This window comes from Neofelis nebulosa, chromosome 10 (assembly GCF_028018385.1).
Source record: "Neofelis nebulosa isolate mNeoNeb1 chromosome 10, mNeoNeb1.pri, whole genome shotgun sequence".
Taxonomy (NCBI): domain Eukaryota; kingdom Metazoa; phylum Chordata; class Mammalia; order Carnivora; family Felidae; genus Neofelis; species Neofelis nebulosa.
Window position 1 is genome coordinate 17,525,961 of NC_080791.1, and position 20,329 is coordinate 17,546,289.

Here is a 20,329-nt window from a genome sequence, read left to right on the forward strand (position 1 = left end):
CTGCCTGCCCACCGCCCCCCTCTCTCTGGTCTCCACTGACTAGGGCCAAAGTGATGGAGGAAGTAGGAGTTTGCCACCTGTGTACAAATCCCAGGTAGAGGCTTTGGAAACCCAGAATCCAAACAACGTGCAACTCTGCCTTCCATCCCTAACACCTGCCTAAGTTACGGTCCCTACCCCTAGGTTCTGAGGCATCTCAGAGTATTTTTATGATGATGACTGAGAACATACTTGAGCCTTTAAGTACTTATTTTAGCTAAACAACGTATATCACATTCCTAGGTAACAGCTAATTCCCTTCTGTTTTAAAAGATAGTGACGTGAGGGGCGCCTGGATGGCTCAGTCGGTTAAGTGTCCGACTTCAGCTCAGGTCATAATCTCGCGGTTTGTGAGTTTGAGCCCTGCGTCGGGCTCTGTGCTGACAGCTAGGAGCCTGGAGCCTGATTCAGATTCTCTCTCTCTCTCTCTCTCTCTCTCGCTCCCCCTCTCTGCCCCCTCCCGCTTGCGCTTTGTCTCTCAAAAAATAAATAAACTTTAGAAAAAAAATTTTAAAGACAGTGATGTGAAAATGGCCCAGAGGTATACATATAACCAGTGAGGTCAGTGTATGATGCAGGGCAAAATAAACAAACAAAAAATTTTCTGAAGGCAGAAAACTCATTGGTTAAAAAAAATTCTTTTTTTTTTGTTTGTTTGTTTTTTAAATCACTTACTGGCTGTGTGTCCTTGGGAAACTTCACCTAACCTCTCTGAATAAAAACGGAGCAAAATAAAATAAAATGGAAAAACAGTAAGAAATAGAAAAATAGTAAAATTCTACCTCACAAGGTTATTGAGGGTTATTCAAAATAATGCATATAAAAAGGCTTCGTGTATTTCAAAACGCAGTACAAATGTTAGATTACTATTAGCATTTAAGCCTCTGACTCCTGGCTCGGAGCTCCTTATGAGAGATTTTTGTTGATTTTAATAAGGAAAAATTAAGCCCTGACTTTTATAGACTGAGGAGCGTAAAGGTCAGCTTCCACAGATGCCGTACATCAGTGACCTGGAGCCACTTAGGGACCCCAGAGACCCCAAGGTTCTGGTCTGTGCTGAGTGGTTGGGGTGACCCGGCCCATTGTTCTGGTAGCTCAATGGCTTCATTCCCGCAGCGACAGTGAGAGCTCCTGGCTGAAGACCTTCCTAGAGGGAGGCCACTCTCATGACCACCAGTCAGGCAGAGCCCTTCATGGGCCGTTTTCCTGGAGAGGGGAGGAGAAAGCGGTCCTCAGACAGTACAACGAGCAGGTGGAGGCCATACCACCAGACAGAGTTTCCAGAGGCTTGGCCCCTGGTCTTCCCTTCTCTCTCAGCTCTTCCTCCCAAGTAGAAAATGTCCTCGTTCTGCCAAGAGCCTCTGGCCAGCCATGTGCCGCCTTTTGGGGCTCTCTGGCCCCATCTATGTGGCCTGGCATATTTGCAGATTTGCCCAGGTTTTTGTGGCTGTCTGCAGGCAAAATGGAGCTCCCCGGCCCCTCCGTTCCAGCTGCTTTTCCTTCCCTGTTGGATTTCTTCAGCCTGCTTAGCAGCTCCCAGAGCAGGCTGGCCTTGACCTCCTTAGCCCGTGCAGCACCATTCCAGGCAGGCGGGCGGGCAAGCCGGAGGACTGGTTTGCGGATGGCTGTTTACCTGCTTATCCGTGTCTCGTTCACCTCCACCTGCGTGTGACAATGCCTGGCAGTCCCGTGGGCCCTTTGCACAGGGCTCGGGGTGGGTTGAGGGACCTGACGAGGTAGCAGGGGGTGGGGACGGTTATCTCGGTCCCGAAGCTGTGGAGCGTGTCCTTCAGACGGCCTGGATTTTATTTTGTTTGTTCCTTTGTCCCTCCCCTTCCACTCAGGTCTGCAGCCAAATCTTCTCCCCTTTCCGCAGCAACAGAGCTCTCTCCTCCTCCCGCAGACCGGGCCTGGCCTGGCGTCCCAGGTAAACAACCACATTCTTCCTGTCTCCCCCTGAGAATGCCTCAGCTCTGGACGGAGCTGCTCACCGGTGTTCCCCCACCCCCTTGATGCTGCACTTACACCTCTGGGAAGAGGGGCTAGTGAGGGATTATCCCTGTTCACACACGAGGAATCCAAGCCACGGCCGGGAGAAACGATCGAACCAGCATCGCCAACAGCACCAGGACTGGAGCCCAGAGATCTCAGCTCCCAGGCCGTCCCGCTCTGCAGCGCGGGTCCTCCACACCAGCCCTGGTTTCGCTCACTCCTCTTAGGACCAGCCAGGTCCTAAGGAGGGCTGACTTTCAGGGATGCCACGGTGACCGCCGGCCCTGCCCGGGTCCTCTCAAGCCCCAAGGAGGAGACCAGAGTCCCCACCAGGCCACAGTCTCTCACCACTAGGTCCCTGTCAAGACCCACTATTATCGACCACCTCCTGCAGTGCACTTGTGCGGGTCAGGAGGTCCGAGACCGGTGCGAGGGGCTGTTAACAGAGCTGCCCGTGTTGCCACACGGTACCCTGGCCGGACGTGGCCTCATTCTAGGTGTGTGGCTTGCTAAGAGCAGCAGGAGCTGTCTGGTAGGTGCCTCTCCTCCCCTCATCTAGGTGCCCCCGTGCATAGCTGCAGGAGATGGCTCTTCAGAGACAGATTACAGGGCCCCACTGGCCCTTCTGTGCCCTAAGATCCCCACGGATCACTAAGGGCCCTGACTCTAGAGGGCTAGAGTGTCCACTGAAGACATCAGGAAGGGGAGAGGGTGCCATCTAGTGGCTAATAGGAAGGGGGCCACTGGAATCCTAAACTCACACTCTCCTGGGGACTCGGAATGTCATCCTAGAAGAGATCTTATAGAGGCCTGAGATCAACTCTCATATCTTACGACATGAGAATCCAAGAGGCCGTTCGGGAGGTTATTAAGATGGTCCGGGGCAGTGGTAATGAGGGACTTGCTCAGGGTTGTGGCAATAAGAGTAGAGAGGAAAGGGCAAACGAGGACCTGTTTGGGGAAGACGAACGAATGCAATTTGGCCTCTCGTTGGATATGAGAGGAAGGGAGAAGAAGGTCTAGCAAAGAGCTCAAGAAGTATTTGTTAAAGAACAAAGGAATCGATGAGAAGGAAGTCTCAAAGAGAGCTGAAGATTTCCGCCCCCATCCTGCAAAACAGGACCAAACCCATAAGGCTCCAAATCATTCTGTTCTAAAAGATCCTTTGCCAGGGTCCTCTCACCTTCCTCATCCTGAGGCTGTCCATCTGAATTGTAAATCTGCAGGTCTCGGAAGAGAGAAGGAGGAAAGTTCACCTTAGTCTAGGAAAACAAACTGGGAAGGAGAAAGACAAGGGCGGATATAGGCAGTGCTGTCCACGTGGGCAGTGGCTCCTGGAGGGACACGATGCCTGGACCCCTCGGTCTGGGTTCCAGAGCTTGTGCCATCGTGGATGTCTTCAGGAGGGGGATTCAATCCAACCCCAACAGGGCGCCACATGAACTCTAGGTTTTAGAGCCCACTTTCCTACAAAAATGAACTAAAGGAAGGCTATCTCCTGACAACCATAAATGAGATCAATGTATATTTAGATAGCACGGGAATACCTTTGATTTAGAAACAAAAAACACAGGACGCTTGCCCCACTCAGTCGGTGGAACATGCGACTCTTGATCTCGGGGTCACGAGTTCAAGCCCCACATTGGGTGTAGGGATTACTGAAAAATTAAATAAATAAACTTAAAACAAAAATGAAACAAAGCAAAACACACCCAAACACCACTCTCATGAAAGAAAATGATGGGTTAGAAAGTACAATGGCAGTCCTAAGGGTTTAAATTTTTCTGGAAGGTCTATTCATACAACAAGTCTCGGATGTCCTCTGTTATCTTCAGTTAATGCCTGTTAAACACCTCAGTTACTTTGCTTTGTGGAAAAGAACAGGCAAGGCAAACAACCTTTTCCTTGTCCCATTCTGAGATTTGCTTTTGGAATCTTAGTAAACAACCCCGCTAGCTCCTTTTACAGCGGAAAATTGAAAGAAGGAAGTTACCTGCCCAGAGTCAAACAATGAGTCATAGACTAAAACCCAAGAAGGCCACTTCCCCGCCCTGCAGTCCTGTGTCTGCCTCAGCTATTCTAGCTATTTGCCATCCCTTTGTAGAAACCCAAATTTTCACTTCCACGCCCCTGAAAAAAATAGGAATCAAGCGCGCCCAGACATCTGTCGCCTTCTAAGCACACGATAGAAAGTGCCATTCGATCTGTGCCATTGTGGATCTGTTTGGCATGTGTTCCCTTTTAGGCAATTGGCCGCCCCGGGCTGCCGGGATCTTCTTTAGACCCCCATCTGGAAGCGTCCCCACATCTCCCAGCACCGAAGCATCTACCCAGCTCTGGAGGGTCTGATGAGCCCAGTGACCTGGAAGAGCTGGAGAAGTTTGCCAAGACCTTCAAGCAGAGGCGCATTAAGCTGGGTTTCACACAGGTTTGGTTTGCGGGGAGCTAGAAGGGATTGGGTTGAGCGAGCGGAGACGGGGCTTCCCGAGTGTACATTTGAGGAGCGGCCGGATGTTCAGTGTGTTTGGGGCAAGCCCACGTGTCCCTGTGTTCCCTGAGAACAGGGCACAGTTTCTATTGGTAAGGGAACTGGGGGACACTGCTGGGAAACGGGTGGGAGGAATGAGAGCCAGACAAGGGGTTGGGCATATGGGGACGGCCCACTCCGAGTCTGGGGAGGGAAATGAACCAAAGTCTCCCTCTTAGAGGGAAAAAACCTGGAAAGGAGTCACAGTCACGGGTGGGTGCTTGAAGGTTCTGTCCGTGCATGATGGGCGCCAGGATGGTGGGGAACGTGGACAAAGAAGAGAAGGAGCCCGTCCCTCCGGCTTTTCCCTCTCGGTCCCCACATGCAGGGAGATGTGGGGCTGGCGATGGGAAAACTGTACGGTAATGACTTCAGCCAGACCACCATCTCGCGATTTGAGGCCCTCAATCTGAGCTTCAAGAACATGTGCAAGCTCAAGCCACTGCTGGAGAAATGGTTGCACGATGCAGGTAGGCATCAGGGACTCAAGGGTGGACGGTGCCCCAGAGGATTCTGCAGGGAAGGGGCTGGTGACTTGTCTGAGTTGAGGCTTTAGGCGGTCAGTGTGTAAGACCCCTTCTCCTCCTGGGCCTGGAACCACCTGAGAAATAAGATACAGGAGACAGACAAGGGGAGAGGGAAATGTCCGCTTCGTTGCTGAGAGGGCCCCTTGAAAGAAATGGCTTCAGGTCTGTGGCCATGAAGACTTGGCCCCCTTCCGTTGTCCACCCTACGGCCACCCAGCCGCCTGGGGACGGCTCACCAGAGACAAAGTTTGGGTCTGCAAACTTACTCACCTTGCTCTCTGGACCCCTTCTAGGTTGGGAAGGTAGGGGAATGGGTTCTCTAGGATCTCCTGGGGGAGCCGGGAAGGCAAGAGTCACAACACAAGCCCTCTATCTGGCTAACCTCGAGCAGGTCTCCAGAGGGCAGGGAGTCACCGTGAGCAAGACTAGTGGGGAAAGTCCTACAGCAGGAGCAGGGTCCGCAGGATTCTGTCAGCCGGGTGACCTGGGAGGCATTCCAGGAGGTCAAGGGTGCAAGCCAAGGGCAAGATGTTTGGAATATTGAATGGAGGAGGTTGGTGTCTGGGAACAGTGGGTGACAGGGTTCTTACCAGGGCACTATCAACACATTGGACCGGAGAATTCTTGGTTGGAAGAGGCTGTCCTGTGAATTATAGGGCATTTGGCAGCATCCTTGGTCTCTACCCGCTGGGTGCCAGCAGCACCTGCCGCCCGTTGAGACATACAAAAATGTCTCCAGATATCCCAAATGTCCCCTGGGGGAGCAGTCGTGGTGCAAAACCGCCCCAGCTGAGAACCACTGGTGTAGGCAGAGAGGGAAGGAGCAGAGCCGGTGCCGGGCTGGGCTCTAGTCACGAGACACATGTTGACGAGTACTTCCTGTGCAGAGGAAGGAAAGGGTGGGATGGGCAGACAAAGGGGTCAGTCACCCCCTCAGAAGTCCCTCCACGAGGAAACATGGAAGGTCAAGGAAGCTGTCCCCAACGACTTATCCCTTCGTCAGCTTTCTTCAGGGCACTGAAGTGACAGAGATGATCAAAGGGTCTTAGGATCTTTGGGAAGAGACCTTACGGGTCGTTTCTAGTGCGTCCCGCCTACCTGATGCCTGAATCCTTCCTGTGGGGTATATCTGCCCACCGATCATACAGCCTCAGCTCCAACACTTGCCCTGAAAAGAAAGTGACATCTGCACCAACATTCTGCCACCAAGTGCCATTGCTTTTAGCTCAAAATACCAGTTCCTATTTTACTGAGCATCCATATCCAAGCATCCTCATAAAAGACAGACTCATGAGAGTCCCTTGTAGGAGCCCTGCCTGCACCCACTCACACCCACACATGCCGCTGATGTCTGAGTGTCCTTGAACCGTGACCGCAAACACTGGAGGCATTAGCGTGGGAGTCGCGGAAGACCTTTGCCCAGAGTAATGAGGACAAGCAGGGTTCTTGGCCTGTTCTGGTTCCCCTTCCGGGAGGAGGGAGCTGGTCCCAAAAGAGCCACTGCAGAGCCTACTGGGCAGCATTGGTGGATCTCAAGGCCATTGACACAGAGCCTCAACTGGCCATGCATTCTCTTCTCTGAGCTTCCTTTGTCTTTCCACCTCCGGACAGAAACCTCTCCATCGGACCCCTCGGGGAGCACCCCCAGCTCTTTCCCCACCCTCAGTGAAGTGTTTGGTAGGAAGAGGAAGAAACGGACCAGCATCGAGACCAATATCCGCCTGACTCTGGAGAAGAGATTTCAAGACGTGAGCGGCTCCTCCGGGTGGGAACGGGTGGGCTGATGTGCAGAGTTGGATGAGCGGACACACTCAGGCCCCTCGGTACCACACCTGCCCTGGGAAAGGGTCGGAAAGCAAGCCCAGGCACCCTCTCCAGGCACCCATGTGTCCCAGGGAGCGGGCGACTTCATCTTGGGTTTCAGGAACTTCTTCCCCCACTGACTCTTCTTGCCCTGACATTTTTTAAGGGCCCGTTGTCTCTCTCACTGGGAGATTTAAAGAATGGGATATAGGGGGGCGCCTGGGTGCCTCAGCTGGGTAAGCATCCAACTTCGAATCAGGTCATGATCTCCCAGTCCATGAGTTCGAGCCCCACGGCAGGCTCTGTGCTGACAGCTGGAGCCCGGAGCCTGCTTCTTATTCTGTGTCTCCCTTTCTCTCTGCCCTACCCCTGCTTGCACTCTGTCTCTCTCTCTCTCTCTCTCTCTCTGTCAAAAGTAAACATTAAAAAAAAAGGGGGGGGTGGGGCGCCTGGGTGGCTCGGTCGGTTAAGCATCCGACTTCGGCTCAGGTCATGATCTCACGGTCTGTGGGTTCGAGCCCCGCGTCGGGCTCTGTGCTGACAGCTCAGAGCCTGGAGCCTGTTTCAGATTCTGTGTCTCCCTCTCTCTGTGACCCTCCCCCGTTCATGCTCTGTCTCTCTCTGTCTCAAAAATAAAAATAAACGTTAAAAAAAAAATTAAAAAAAAAAAGGGGGGGGATATAGAGTCCCAGAAGAGGGTGGATCTCTGTATCCAGTGGAGGTAAAGGGAGCAAAGCCAGAACACTACATATAAATTCTTTCTTCTTTCTTTTTTTCTTTCTTTCTTTCTTTCTTTCTTTCTTTCTTTCTTTCTTTCTTTCTTTCTTTCTTCCTTCCTTCCTTCCTTCCTTCCTTCCTTCCTTCCTTCCTTCCTTCCTTTCTTCCTTTCTTTCTTTCTTACCTTAGTTGACATACAATATTATATTAGTTTCAGGTGTATGGCAGGGATTCAACAATTTTACCCATTACAAAATGCTCATCATAACAAGTATAGTTACCATCTGAAATTCTTTACTTTCTATGCATTGATTTGTAGTTTTAGAATTATCAATGTAGTAAATGCTCACTGTAAACAATTAGGAAAATATAGAGAAGTAGAAAGAAAAAAAATCTACCATCAAATGGCATCTAAATGTATTTCCTTCTGTTTCTTTCTCCACACGCATTTAAATACTTGTGATCATATAATATGATACATTTGTTTGAACTTGTAGCAAAAGCATATTCCTGGGCCAGTATGTAGAAGCTAATAATAATACCAGCTTTGTGCCCTGTGGGAGCTAGGGAAGAGAAGAAGGAAAACAGGTGTGGTCTAAACAGCTTCTAATCGGGATCCCTTGGATACCAGCTTTCAGAGCCTCTATCCACACGACCCAGGTCCCTAAAGGATGTGCCCTTGGCCTCATTTAATCTTGTGGGCCCCAGGCCTCCAAGACTGCTGCCCGCTCCAGCGAATTCATTCGCTGGTGCATCTGGCTCAAGGATTTGATGGCTGCATCCTGCTGGCAGAATGACAAGAGCTGGCTTTTCCTGCTGATTAGGTTTCTGGGAGCAGCCTGAGTAAGGGAGGGGGTGTGTAGGAAGGAGGGAAAGGGGCTGAGATCAAAGATTGGGTGGAGGGAGGGGTTGGAACAAGAAAGTGCTGAATATATATGTCTCCACAGTCTTGGATCCACATGCTTTAGTTTATCTTTTCCTATTTTGAGGTGGGACAGGAAGCAATAACACAAAAAAAGGTTATCAGGTTGTGTGGCGAAACATGGGGTTCGGGATTCTGCCCGTCCCACACACATGTCAAAGGACTTCTCCTTTCAGAACTTCTCCTGAAGTGAGAAGGGAGGGAAGAGAGCTACATTTGTGGATCCTGTATTTTGTGGCAGGCCCTGGGCTTGGCAGTTTATACATGGTTTCTCATTTTAGCCTCGCAACAATCCTATACAGTAGACATTATTGTTCTCACTTCATACATGATAAGACTGAGGCTCAGAGAAGTTAATTAAGAAAGGTTCCTAAAGCTACACAGTAAATGATAAAGCCAGCATTCCATCCTAGGTCTGATTCTAAAGCTTTTGATCCATCCATTGGCCTATCTTGTTTCCTTGGAACCTCTGGCCCCCACCCCTGATTCTTGACCCTGTTCCCCCTTCCTGCTGACCACACTCTATCCCTTTGGTCTCCGCAGAACCCCAAACCCAGCTCAGAAGAGATCTCCATGATTGCAGAGCAGTTGTCCATGGAGAAGGAGGTGGTGAGAGTCTGGTTCTGCAATCGACGTCAGAAGGAGAAGCGAATCAACTGCCCCGTGACCACACCCATCAAATCTCCCATCTACAACTCCCGCTTGGTAAGTGGCCAAGAACCAAGCTGCCTGCCAAGCATGGGGTGGGGGGAGGGGGCAAGAAGAGGAATGGTGCCTGGAAGGTGAAGAGTCTTCTCCATCCGGGGGAAGATGGCCGTCGGGAGTTGAGAGGGGCATACAATAAATAGGCAAATAGATGGCATATATGAAATAAACATAATATAAAGGAGAATAAAGAAGGGTAAGGGGAATGAACATAATTATGAGGAGATGCTTTTTTAATAGGTCAGAGAGGACCTCCCTGGGAAGGTGACATTTGAGTGGAGCCCAAAGTGTTGGAAATAGATGAAGTATCTAGAAGAAAGAGTGTTCCAGGCAGAGGGACCAGCAAGTAAAAAAGACTTGGCATGTTTGAGGAACAGAAGGAAGCCAGTATGGCTGGGGCAGAGTGAGGAAGGAGGCGAGAATAGGAGGGGAAATCAGAGACATAACAGAGAGCAGACCACCCAAGGTCATGGAGGTCACTAAAGGACCCTGGCTTTGGGTTTGTATGAAATAAGACACTGGAGAGCTGTGAGTGGAGAAGCCTAAACTGACTGAGGTGGAGAATAATCTACGTGGCAAAGGGACACCAGTGAGGAGAACTACAATAACCAGGCTGAGAGTAGAGGAAGCTTAGGGGAGGGTGGTAGCCAGGACGGTGACAAGAAGTGGTTGGATTCTGAATATACTTCAACCGTGGAGCCAATGAGATGTGCTGAGAGCTCAGATAAGGAGTGTGAGAAATGAGGCCAAGATGAGTTTAAGGGTTTTGGCGTGAACGACTTATTGGAAGGCGCTGCCATTTTTTTTTTTTTTTTTTTTTTTTTAAGATGATGAAGAAAGCCAGAGATACAGGTATGAGGGGGAAAAAGACTAAGAATTTGGAGCTGGTCAGATTAAGCTGGACATGCCTCCTAAGGACCCGAGAGGAAGTGTGAAGTGGACAGTTGTGTGTCTGATTTTGGTGGTCAGGGGGAAAAGTCAGGGCTGGGAATAACGTGGAAGTTTGGGGAGTAGGAAATATCTTCTGCATCCAGGGAAAGCTAGCGTCTGGAGGAACATTCTCTTCCTCCATCCCTGGGGATGCCATGGTTGGAAGGTTAAGGGAATTGGGGGCAATGCCACTGTCCTCAAATCTTTTGGCCCTCAAGGATGGGTGAGATTCAGCCTTGTCTGGGGTGGAACACAGCTGTTTCATAAAAACGACACCATTGTTCACTCTTTCACCGAACATTCCTTGGCCATCTACCATAGAGTGACCTTTGCGCAGAGTGCTGGGGATACACAAATAAATAATATCTGTCCCCTGTCCCAGAGGATCTCACCATCTAGCAGAGGAGACAGACAAAGAAACAAATGATAAACAACATCATAATTTCTCTAGGAGAATTTAGGAGTTGCGGCTAACAAAGCCTTGCCAAGGTGGTGGTTAGAGAAGGCTCCCCCAAGGAGATAATTAATACCTGAGCTGAGTCTAAAAGGAAAAGGAGTGAAGAGGCAAATAGGTGTGGGGTGGAGTTCTCCTGGGGGGAAAGTATAAGAACAGTAGCAGGGAGCAGGGAGAGTGTATGGCATGTTCCCAGAACTATGGGTGGTCCCTGCGGAGGGATGTTGAACGATGAGGCTGGACAGACCAGCAAGGGCCAGACTGGGGGGACTATGTACAACGCTAAGGAGACGGCTGGGAGAAGTCACCGAAGGATGTTGAGCAGGCCACTGACACCATCAGATTTGCTTTTCAGAATGATCACTCTGAGTGCAGTATAAAGGGTGGTTTGAGAGACACGAGACTGGTTGTGGGGAAACCAGGTAGGATGTGGCTGCAGTTATCCAGGAAAGAAATAGTGAGGGCTGAAGCAAAGCTAGGGACTAAGAACGAGGGGAAGGGAGAGAGTCAAGGGACAATGAGAAGGTGGAATTTTGGGGTCTTGGGTTACGAATCGGAAATCAGATGGCGGCAGGGAAATGACGAAGGAAAGACAATACTCTGGGCTGACTGTCAGCATTCAGGTTGTTGGGCTGATGGGGCCAGTGGCTGCTCCACTGATGGGACAGTCAGACACAGGTGGAGGAGCGGGTTCGGGAGCAGGAAAAGGTGACGATTTCCATTCTTTACATTATTATAAGGTCCAGTGAGGCCTGTGGGACACCCACGTGGGGCCGTCCTTGGGCACTTGCACTGATGGGTCTGGAGGTCAGGAGAGAAGGCCGGGATGGAGACGTAGGTCAGGGAGTCATAAGCATAAATTGGTGGCTGAAATCCTAGGGGAGGAGGAGCTCAGCTATGCTGTTTGCACAACAGAGCCAAGAGAAAAGTCTAGTCTTAACCCTGGGGAACACCAGCAGGTGAGGGACAGGTAAAGGAAAAGGATCCAGGCAGGAAACTAAGGAGGAGCCAGAAGAGGCAAGAGATTGCAGTGAAGGAGATGTGAGAAGCCCTGTAGGAGTGCTCCGGGAACACAGACAAACACCGACGACGAGAGACACTCCAATCCGAATGGAGGCTGGGAGCGCTGACCCCTAATTTGTTCTTCAAGCACATTAGGAATTAGCAAGAGCGCCATACCAGGCGGGAGGAACCATCTGTGAGAAGGCATGGGATTATAAAACGATGTGCTGCATTTGGGGAATCGCAACATTGCCATCTGACTGAAGCTAAGGTTTAGGGACGAAGAGAGGTTGACGAGGGCTGGCTCTCGACGGGCCACAGGTACTAAATTACCCTGCAGGCTGTGAGAAAGCAATGAAAACGTTAAGTTGGAGGCAAGGGATATTCGGTGATCATTCTTTTCTTGAATATTTATTGAGCAGCCACCATATGTTTGGAACTGGGATATGGTGGTGCACAGGACCCGTATGATCCCTGCTTACGGTCCCAGCAGGGAAAATAGACACTAAGCAAATGCTCTTTGTGATGGAATCTCTAGAAGAGACGGAGGGTGATCTAGAGGGCCCTAACCTAGTCCCAGTGTCAGGGGCTTCTTGGAGGAAGGATGCTCAAACTGGCAGCGGCAGAATGAGTAGATGTTAATGGGGGTCGAGGGTGCACAGGGAGGACAGAGCATAGGGAAGAATATTCGAGGCAGAGGAAAGAGTGTATGCAAAGGCCCTGAGGCTGGGATGGGTGGAAAGGAGGAAGCATAGAAAGCTGGCATGGGCTGGAACCCAGGGAGTGAATGAGTGTGAATGAGGAGGCTGGAGGGGTAGGCGGGGGCTAGGTTATGTCAGGCGTGTCAAAGAAATGGAACCATGTCATAAGAGCATCGGAATCTTTAAACACGGGGCTTTGGGAGGTAGGTTCTCGCTTTGGTCCAAGCCCAATCCAAGACACCCACACGGAGAAAAGCAGTGGGAGGCATGGAGGAGCCAGGAAGGAGCCTGATTCGTTCTCATCATTCGTTCCACACTTACTTACTGAGCACCTACAAAGTTCTAGGCACTGTAGTCGGTAGACCTGAACAGACATCATCCTGCCCTTGGGAAGACTACAGCCTAGCGGGGGGGAAAAGATGTTAGATAAACAATTACATTAATGCTTGTGATGTTACAGAGGCAGCGGAGAGAGAGCATGTTCTGATCCCATCTTCTCCTCAGTTCTCATTGGCACAGTCTCCTTGGGACTAGGACATAGTTTCTTCCGCTTCTGATATGAAGTGATCTCCAGGATATACAGTTAAGCAAAAAAAAAAAAAAAAAAAAAAAAAAAAAAGCAAAAAGCAAAACAAAATGGTGCAAACCAGTGTGGGCTGAATGCTAGCATTTATATAAAAAAACTAAAAAGGGGGAACCATATATACGTCTGCTTGCATATGCATAGCCTGCCTCCAGAAGGAAACAGAAGAAGCTGGTCACAGTGACTAAACACATTATTTATTTTAAAACAACAACAAATGTCTTGGGTGTGGCAGTAGGGAGGAGAGGAGAAGAGGGAGAGAAATCATTGATAACATCTCTTACCAGGAGGCCTCACACCTGCCTCCACCCTTCGTGGGCCCCCTGCCCTACTGAGGAGGCTCATTGTAAAAAGGCAGGTAAATGAAGACAGCAGAACCGTAGCTGATTAGTTGGGAAATGAATACATGCCACATCCTGTTGGGATGAGAGGATCTGAGCTGGGGAGGGGAGGGATATCAAATCACAGCTCCCTGAGAACTTCCTTCCAACGTCCTTTGGGAACATCGATTGGAGCTTCCCGTCGGCAAGAGGAGAATAAAGGGAAGGCAAGGTATGCAGATTTCAGCTCAAATGAAGAGGTGACCGGTGTCCAGAGACAGTTGACAGCTTCCTTCAGGGGGGAAGGGAACGGACGCTTAACAAGCCTGGCACTCTTTGCCAGGCATTGACTTGGAAGCTTTATGGACATTATCTTATTAAATCTTAATTAAAAGGAAATATAAGGGAGGTATTACCTCTATTTCACGGATGAGAAAACCAAATCTCAGCGGGGTTAGGTAACTCACCCAAAGTCACGTGGATAGTTACGACGGAGCCACGTTCTCACCCCCAGATCTGTTGGGCCCCGAAGCCCATTCTTTCTATTACAACTTGTTCTAGGTCGTGCTAAGGCAGTGATTCTTAAGGGGGAGAGTCCTGAAGAGTAAGGAGGTTCGCACTAGATGACCTTAAGTCCCTTCCCAATCTCAGAGTCGGTAATGCTGGGAGGTCTTCACGGCAAAATGAAAGTTTAGCCCCTCCAGTTTTCTCTGGAGAGTGGGCGGTCCGCTCAGACACCAGGAAGCCTGAAACAGGTTGTTAGGGCTGGGCTCTGCTGCACCGAGCAAAGGGATCTCATGGAAGAAAAGAACGAGGCACCGTAGCCAACTGACCAGCACCTGCCACGACAGGGGCCAAGCCCTCGGTATGCGAGCTTCATCCTGGCAGTGCCGAAGAAGCCTTGCCAGGGGGCACAGCAGGGAGGGCAGGGCCCCGGGGTCTGCAGAACTGGAGCCGATGCTGTACGTGGTCCAGAGGCCCTCTTCTGGAAGCGGGGGACAGAGCGGAGGTTTGGAACTAGGCAAGCAGCCAGGAAGCTGAGTCCTGCTATCTGCGTTCTGGGGCCCAGCACCCTGGGAGAAGCAGCCAAGACTGGAGAAGGGAGCAGACACAAGACATTTACAAACCTCTGTTGCCTTTCAGGTCTCTCCCTCTGGGTCTCTGGGCCCCCTCTCTGTCCCTCCTGTCCACAGTACCATGCCTGGAACAGGTGAGCTTTACAATGGGGTTTCTGAAGAACTCCAGAATTCCCTTAAATAATGGGATGGGAGACCTGAAAGGTGACTAAGTCAGCCTTCCTTAAATGTATTTCAATGGCTATTAAAATCTCTGCCAGGAGAAGAAGGGTTCCGTGACCACCTAAGTTTGGGAAGTGCTGAAGAGGCCAAGTTTAAAACGAGCGTTTGCTTTCTGCTTCTGCTGCCATACTTTCTCAGCACCAGAGTGCATTTCACATCCCTGAAGGAGCTGTATAGAAGGCAGGGTTTTCCAAACCAGTTTTCTGCAGAACTCTATTTTTCAAAAAGTACCTACAGCCTTCCAAAGAACTAGCAGGGTGACCATACGTCTACATGTGCCCAAGACAGCCCCAGCGTCTGCCTCTTGTCCGGACACAATCAATAGCACTGCTCCCCACTCGTCAAAGTATCTTGGCTTGCTTGGATGGCAAGATATCTGTCCCCTTATTCACGGGACGTTGTTAGGGAAACCCAAAAATGAGGATCCAAGCCTGTCCCCTGGCTGTACTCTTTCTAGGAGATACACGGGCGTCTTTCTGTGGAGACAGAAACACGAGAGGGGCCGGTGACCTTTAATTGTGGCCTCAGATGCTCTTTCCTCCCCTATTCCCTTTTCTCGCTTTCCTCCCCTCCTCCTTTCCGAGCCTTCTAGTTCCTTTCCCCCTCCCGCCTCGCAGTCTGGGGCTACATACGCCCAGCCCAGGGTGTGTCCCGGGGTAGGATGATTTTGGCATCTGTCCTTTCGCGTTTGGCAATTCTCAGACCCGCAGAACCAGCCATGCCGCTCTCCAGGGCCTGCGCTGCAAAGAGCATTTATGACGAGAGTCCCTCTGGGGCCCGGTGTTGATGCAGACGAGGCAGGAGGTGGGCCGATGGGTGGGAGGTAGGGAGAGGGCGGGAGCTCTTTGGGGATACATGTCTGAAGGGCCAGGTCACGAGGTCCCGGGACCCAGCAGCATTATTTTCCCCTTGTTTTGGCCTCTCTTCGTCCTCAGTAACGTCATCCTGTTCCCCTGGGAACAACAGCGGGCCTTCGTCTCCCGGCTCCGGACTCCACGCCAACAGCCCCACTGCATCTCAAAATAACTCCAAAGCGGCAATGAGCGCCTCCGGTTTTAACTCTTCGGGGTAAGGTGGAGGAGAGAATACCGAGACATTCCAGCAGGATCAAGGGACCATGCAAGAAGCTGGGTCAATCCTTCGGGGCAGGAAGCCTGCCACTTTCTCGGAGAGGAGAGTTGGGGTGGCAGGACGGGGACAGAGTGGACAGCCAGGCTGGACCGGATCCCTAGGGAGTGGGCTTTAAAAGAGAAGCTTCGGCCAGCCAGCAGTCCTGGCAAGAGGCTGATGTCAACAAAGCCAATATTTCCATCCTCACTGGGAGGGTGGAAATTTCTAAACACTCCTGGAAGGAAGGGCCAGGTCCTTCAGTGGGCTTAGGGGTTCTCCACTCCCTGCCAGGAACCCTGTTCTTGGGGCATTCTGATGTGAGCGGGAGCTGTCAGTGTGGCTGACACAATGACAGAGGGAAGTATTGCCTCCCTGCCCCCGCCCCCATCTCGGGTTCCCACCTGGCATGCAGCGAGGTAAGCCGCCCCTGGGACCAAAGAGTCTGCTCCAAAAAGTATTCTCAGAGCAGGTGCTTTGAGAGATGGCTCACGGATTCAGAGCACAGCAGAGATTTGAAAGTTAGGCAGTACCTCGTCGGAAGAAATGAATCCACTTGTCCAAACCCAGGCCATTCCACAAGGCAGCGAGGTCTTACTGACCGATAACTGTTGCACACACCAAACTTCTGGAGCTCCTCAACCACCCCTGCCAAAAAAAAGGGGGGAGGGGAAGAAAACCATATAATGTACATGTTTTACTGTGTTTTGAGCTAGAATTCACATACCCTACAATTTACCGCTGAAGGTAGAATCCAGTGCGTGTTAGTGTAGTCACAATGTGGCATAACCATCACCATAATCTAATTCCAGAACGTTTTCATCGCCCCGGAGAGAAACCCTACACCTGTTAGCAGTCACTGCCCATTTGCGTCTTCCCTCAGTCACATTAGCACCTTTTAGCATTGACTCGGTTTTTTTTCCTTCCTTCCAGATCTTGGTACCGATGGAATCATCCCACCTACCTCCACTGAGACCAAAAAGTTTCTCCTAATCCACCTGGCCCTGTATTCCCCACTGGAAGGAAGGGAATCACGCCTTCTGTGTATGGACAGATTACGGTCAGAAGAGTGAAAGAGAATCCCCACTGTCAACCCAAACTCTTGCTTCTTCAGGAGTGAGGGCCCCCAGAGATCTAAACTGTGATTGAAGCATGTGCGGACTCCTAGTGTTCTTGAAACATATGCCCCTCCTCGCTGTTTACCGTTTTCACCTTCCTTCCCCGTGCTCCTGTCTCCTGGTTCTAAATATCTCAGACGGCTTCACTGTGGCAGTAGTCTCTCGGAGAAAGGACATCTTGCCACGATTTCCCAATGCATCCGTGGGCCTCTCGGGGACAGACGTTTGCCTGGTGTGCCAAACAACCGGAAGGAGAGATGATGGTTTTGACTCTGAACTTAGCCTCCGCCTCTGAACCGATTCTAAAATCTGTGAAAAGATTTGAATCTGATGTCTCCACCAAAGACTTGATGTTTTCTCCGTTCAGCAAACTTTTCTGACTGAATCTTCATTTCACCCCATTTTCTCTTTAGCCCCCTTTTCTAGAACCAAGATCCAGTCGTGATTGCCTTCTCCAGGTTCTCTCTTCTTTACAGAAGGCTGAGCCACCCTCAGCCCCCGGGGCATGTTTCTCTGCCCACAGGTGCTCTTTTGTTTGCTAGACCTGCCCCGGAGCTCAGGAGTGCTTACTCCTTCTCTCCCTCCCTGTCCTTACCTGGGTCCCCTCTCTCCCTCTCCGCCCCCCCCCCCACCCCGGCTGCAGAAGAAAGGACACAAAAGCAAATACGTAAGAGTTATGTTGGCAAAATACCTGTATATAGCCCTCTCCAGTTTTTGCAATGACGTTCTCTCCTTAACGTGGAATTTTCCAACAAAATGTTTAACTCAGGTGTGAATTTTGAAGATATCTCTGTAATATTTTATCTTCTTTTAAAAAAAAAGAAAAAGAAAAAGAAAGGAAAAAAAATGCCAAAGTGTGAAATACTGTGCTAGCTTCCACAAGAGTTCCCACATGGGCTGGGAATCTTTGTTGACTTTTCGGGAACATTATCTCTAGTCTCCTTCTTTGTGGGCCAGTGTGTAGAGATGTAACATGAAGCCATTCCAGAGATGGTCACCTTTTTTTTTTTTTTTTAAAGACTGTATATCCAAGAAAATGTTGAGATTCAAAGGAATCTCTCTGTTCCTAAATAAATTTGTATAGTTATGATCTAAATGATTCCACTGCTGATAAGAAGAGGTTTAGATTATTGTTCTGTGTCTTTTGTGGAGGGAGATATGAGTGTGTATAGTGCAATGGGATAGGGGAGCACTTGGCTGGCTCAGTAAGTGGAGCAGGCAACTCTTGATCTCAGGGACATGAGTTCAAGCCCCACGCTGGGCGTAGAGATTACTTACAAAAAATGGGATGGGGAAAATGTTGCCAATTGGTGCATTAAGTCTGTTACTCCCCAGACCTGCTGCTAAAGACGATCTACATTAATACAGGGCTTTGAAGAGTTCAGAGTTCTTACCCTTTCTGACAGAGTAGGAGGAGGCTGGTTGCCTCATTTTGTAAGGGGGAGGATAGAAAGGGGGAGTTTTAAGGCCAAGTCATTCAGACTTAAGAGGTGGAGGCAGAGGCTGAGGAGGCTCATATCCCAGATATCCTGAAGGTCAGTTATTCAATATCCACAATGGAAAGCAATAGATGTGAAAAACGAAGCATAATTCAACAATCAAATATAGGTGGCTTTGGAAATGCGCTGTGACTTTTGGTGAGGGGCTTGAGGGGCAAGCAAGCTCTCCTGGTGGTTTTTCCGAGGTTAATAAAAATTTCAATCGTTACCATTCCCGAGGTTGACACTGACCCGTGTGAAAGGGAAGCCCTTCAAAACTGTAATGGCTGATGGGGAAAAACCAAGATTGGGATGAAACATCTGTTGCAAATAATATCCAAGTGGGGAACCTATACGTAAATAATCAAGACTTAACTGTTTCTGATGTTTGAATGGGCCTTATAGTAAGACTAATCTTTCACGACACGAAGCTGGAGAAGAAAGCCTATTGGTAGTAGTTACGGTCTCAAGAAAAGATCCGGTTGGAAGTGGCTACGTATGCAGCAGAGAGACAGCAAGAGGAGCCTTCCGCGCTGATTTAAGTATATGAAAGGACCATTCTGCCACCCACCAGCCCATATGTACAAAAGTGTGCATACACACGCAGGCATGTATATACTCTTTGTATAGTCATGGGTGCCAGAGCCAACCCTTTCTGTAGCAATCCTGGCTACCGTGACATCTTGTTCAGGTAAGTGCTGAAAGCCGATATCCTGCGCTGTCCACACTGATGGTTTTCATCCATTTCCACCTTTTAAAAAAATTTTATTATTTTTTTTTAGAGCAGTTTTAGATTTAGGTACAGAGATTTCCCACATACCCCTGCCCCCTCACATGCATAGCCTCCCCCATTATGAACATCACTCACCAGAAAGTTTTTTTTTTGTTTAAACCAAGAATGAACCTACATTGACCCATAATAATCACACAAAGTTCACAGTTCATCTTAGAGCTCACTCTGTGTTGCACATGCTACGGGTTTGGACAAAAATATGATACATACCCACCATTGTAATATAAAGGGTATTTGCACGGCCCTGATTCTCTGTGCTCTACCTTTTCACCTCTCTGCTCCCTACACCCTTGCAACCACTGATCTTTTTACCGTCTCTAATAGCTTTGCATTTTCCAGAAGGTCATATAGTTGGAATCATAGCACATACCCTTTCCAGATTGGCTTCTTTCACTTAGCGGTGTGCATTTAAAGTTCCTCCATCTCTTCATTTCCTTTTAGCACTGAATAAATAATATTCTGTTGTCTGGATACACCACAGTTTGTTTATCCTCCACCAAAGGACATCTTGGTTGCTTCCAAGTTTTGGCAATTATGAAGAGAGCTGGGGGGCGCCTGGGTGGCTCAGTCGGTTAAGCGTCCGACTTCAGCTCAACTCATGATCTCATGGTTCATGAGTTCAAGCCCTGTGTCGGGTTCTGTGCTGACAGCTCAGAACCTGCTTCAGATCCTCTGTCTCCCTGTCCCCCTCCCCTACTTGCACTCTTTCTCTCTCTCTCAAAAATAAGTAAACATTATTTAAAAAAAAATTTTTTTTTTAGAATATGAATAGAGCTTCTCTAAACATCTGTGTGCAGGGGTCATGGTGTGGACAGAAGTTTTCAATTCCTTTGGGTAAATGCCAGGGAACATGATCGCTGGATCATATGGTAAAAGTACATTTAGTCTTATAAGAAACCTCCACCCTGCCTCCCAACAGAACGTGGCCGTACCATTTTGCATTCCCACCAAACAATGTGCGAGAGTTCCTGTGGCTCCACATCCTTGCCAGCAAGGTTTTGTCAAGCATTCTGGATCTCGGTCATTCAAATAGGCGTGTAATAGTATCTCAGTTATCTTAATCTGCATTTTCCTGAGGACATAGGGTGTGGAGCAGCTTTTCATGCACTTATCTGCATGTGTATGTCTTCTTTGGTGAGGGGTCTAGCAAGGCCTTTGGCCGACTTTTTCATCAGGGTATTTGTTTTCTTATTGTTGAATTTTAGGAGCTCTTTGTATATTTTGGATAGCAGGCATTTATCAGCTGTGTCTTTTGCAAATATTTTCTCCCGGTTTGTGGTTGTCTTCTAATTCTCTTGATATTTGTCTTTTGC

The 20,329-nt window shown here is 49.5% G+C and overlaps 1 protein-coding gene across 3 annotated transcripts in view; it reads left to right on the forward strand.

Annotated features, from left to right (window-relative positions):
- Positions 1–17,870, forward strand: part of POU2F3 (POU class 2 homeobox 3) — an 80,079-nt gene extending 62,209 nt beyond the window's left edge. For all 3 annotated transcript variants that reach the window (XM_058687058.1, XM_058687060.1, XM_058687059.1), the window contains 8 exons: positions 1,884–1,966; positions 4,277–4,459; positions 4,887–5,028; positions 6,697–6,833; positions 9,071–9,232; positions 14,366–14,432; positions 15,456–15,588; positions 16,561–17,870. In XM_058687058.1, coding sequence (XP_058543041.1) covers positions 1,884–1,966; positions 4,277–4,459; positions 4,887–5,028; positions 6,697–6,833; positions 9,071–9,232; positions 14,366–14,432; positions 15,456–15,588; positions 16,561–16,600 — 947 coding nt within the window. In that variant the 3' untranslated portion in view covers positions 16,601–17,870. The remainder of the gene's footprint in view (positions 1–1,883; positions 1,967–4,276; positions 4,460–4,886; positions 5,029–6,696; positions 6,834–9,070; positions 9,233–14,365; positions 14,433–15,455; positions 15,589–16,560) is intronic.
- Positions 17,871–20,329: the final 2,459 nt, after the last annotated feature.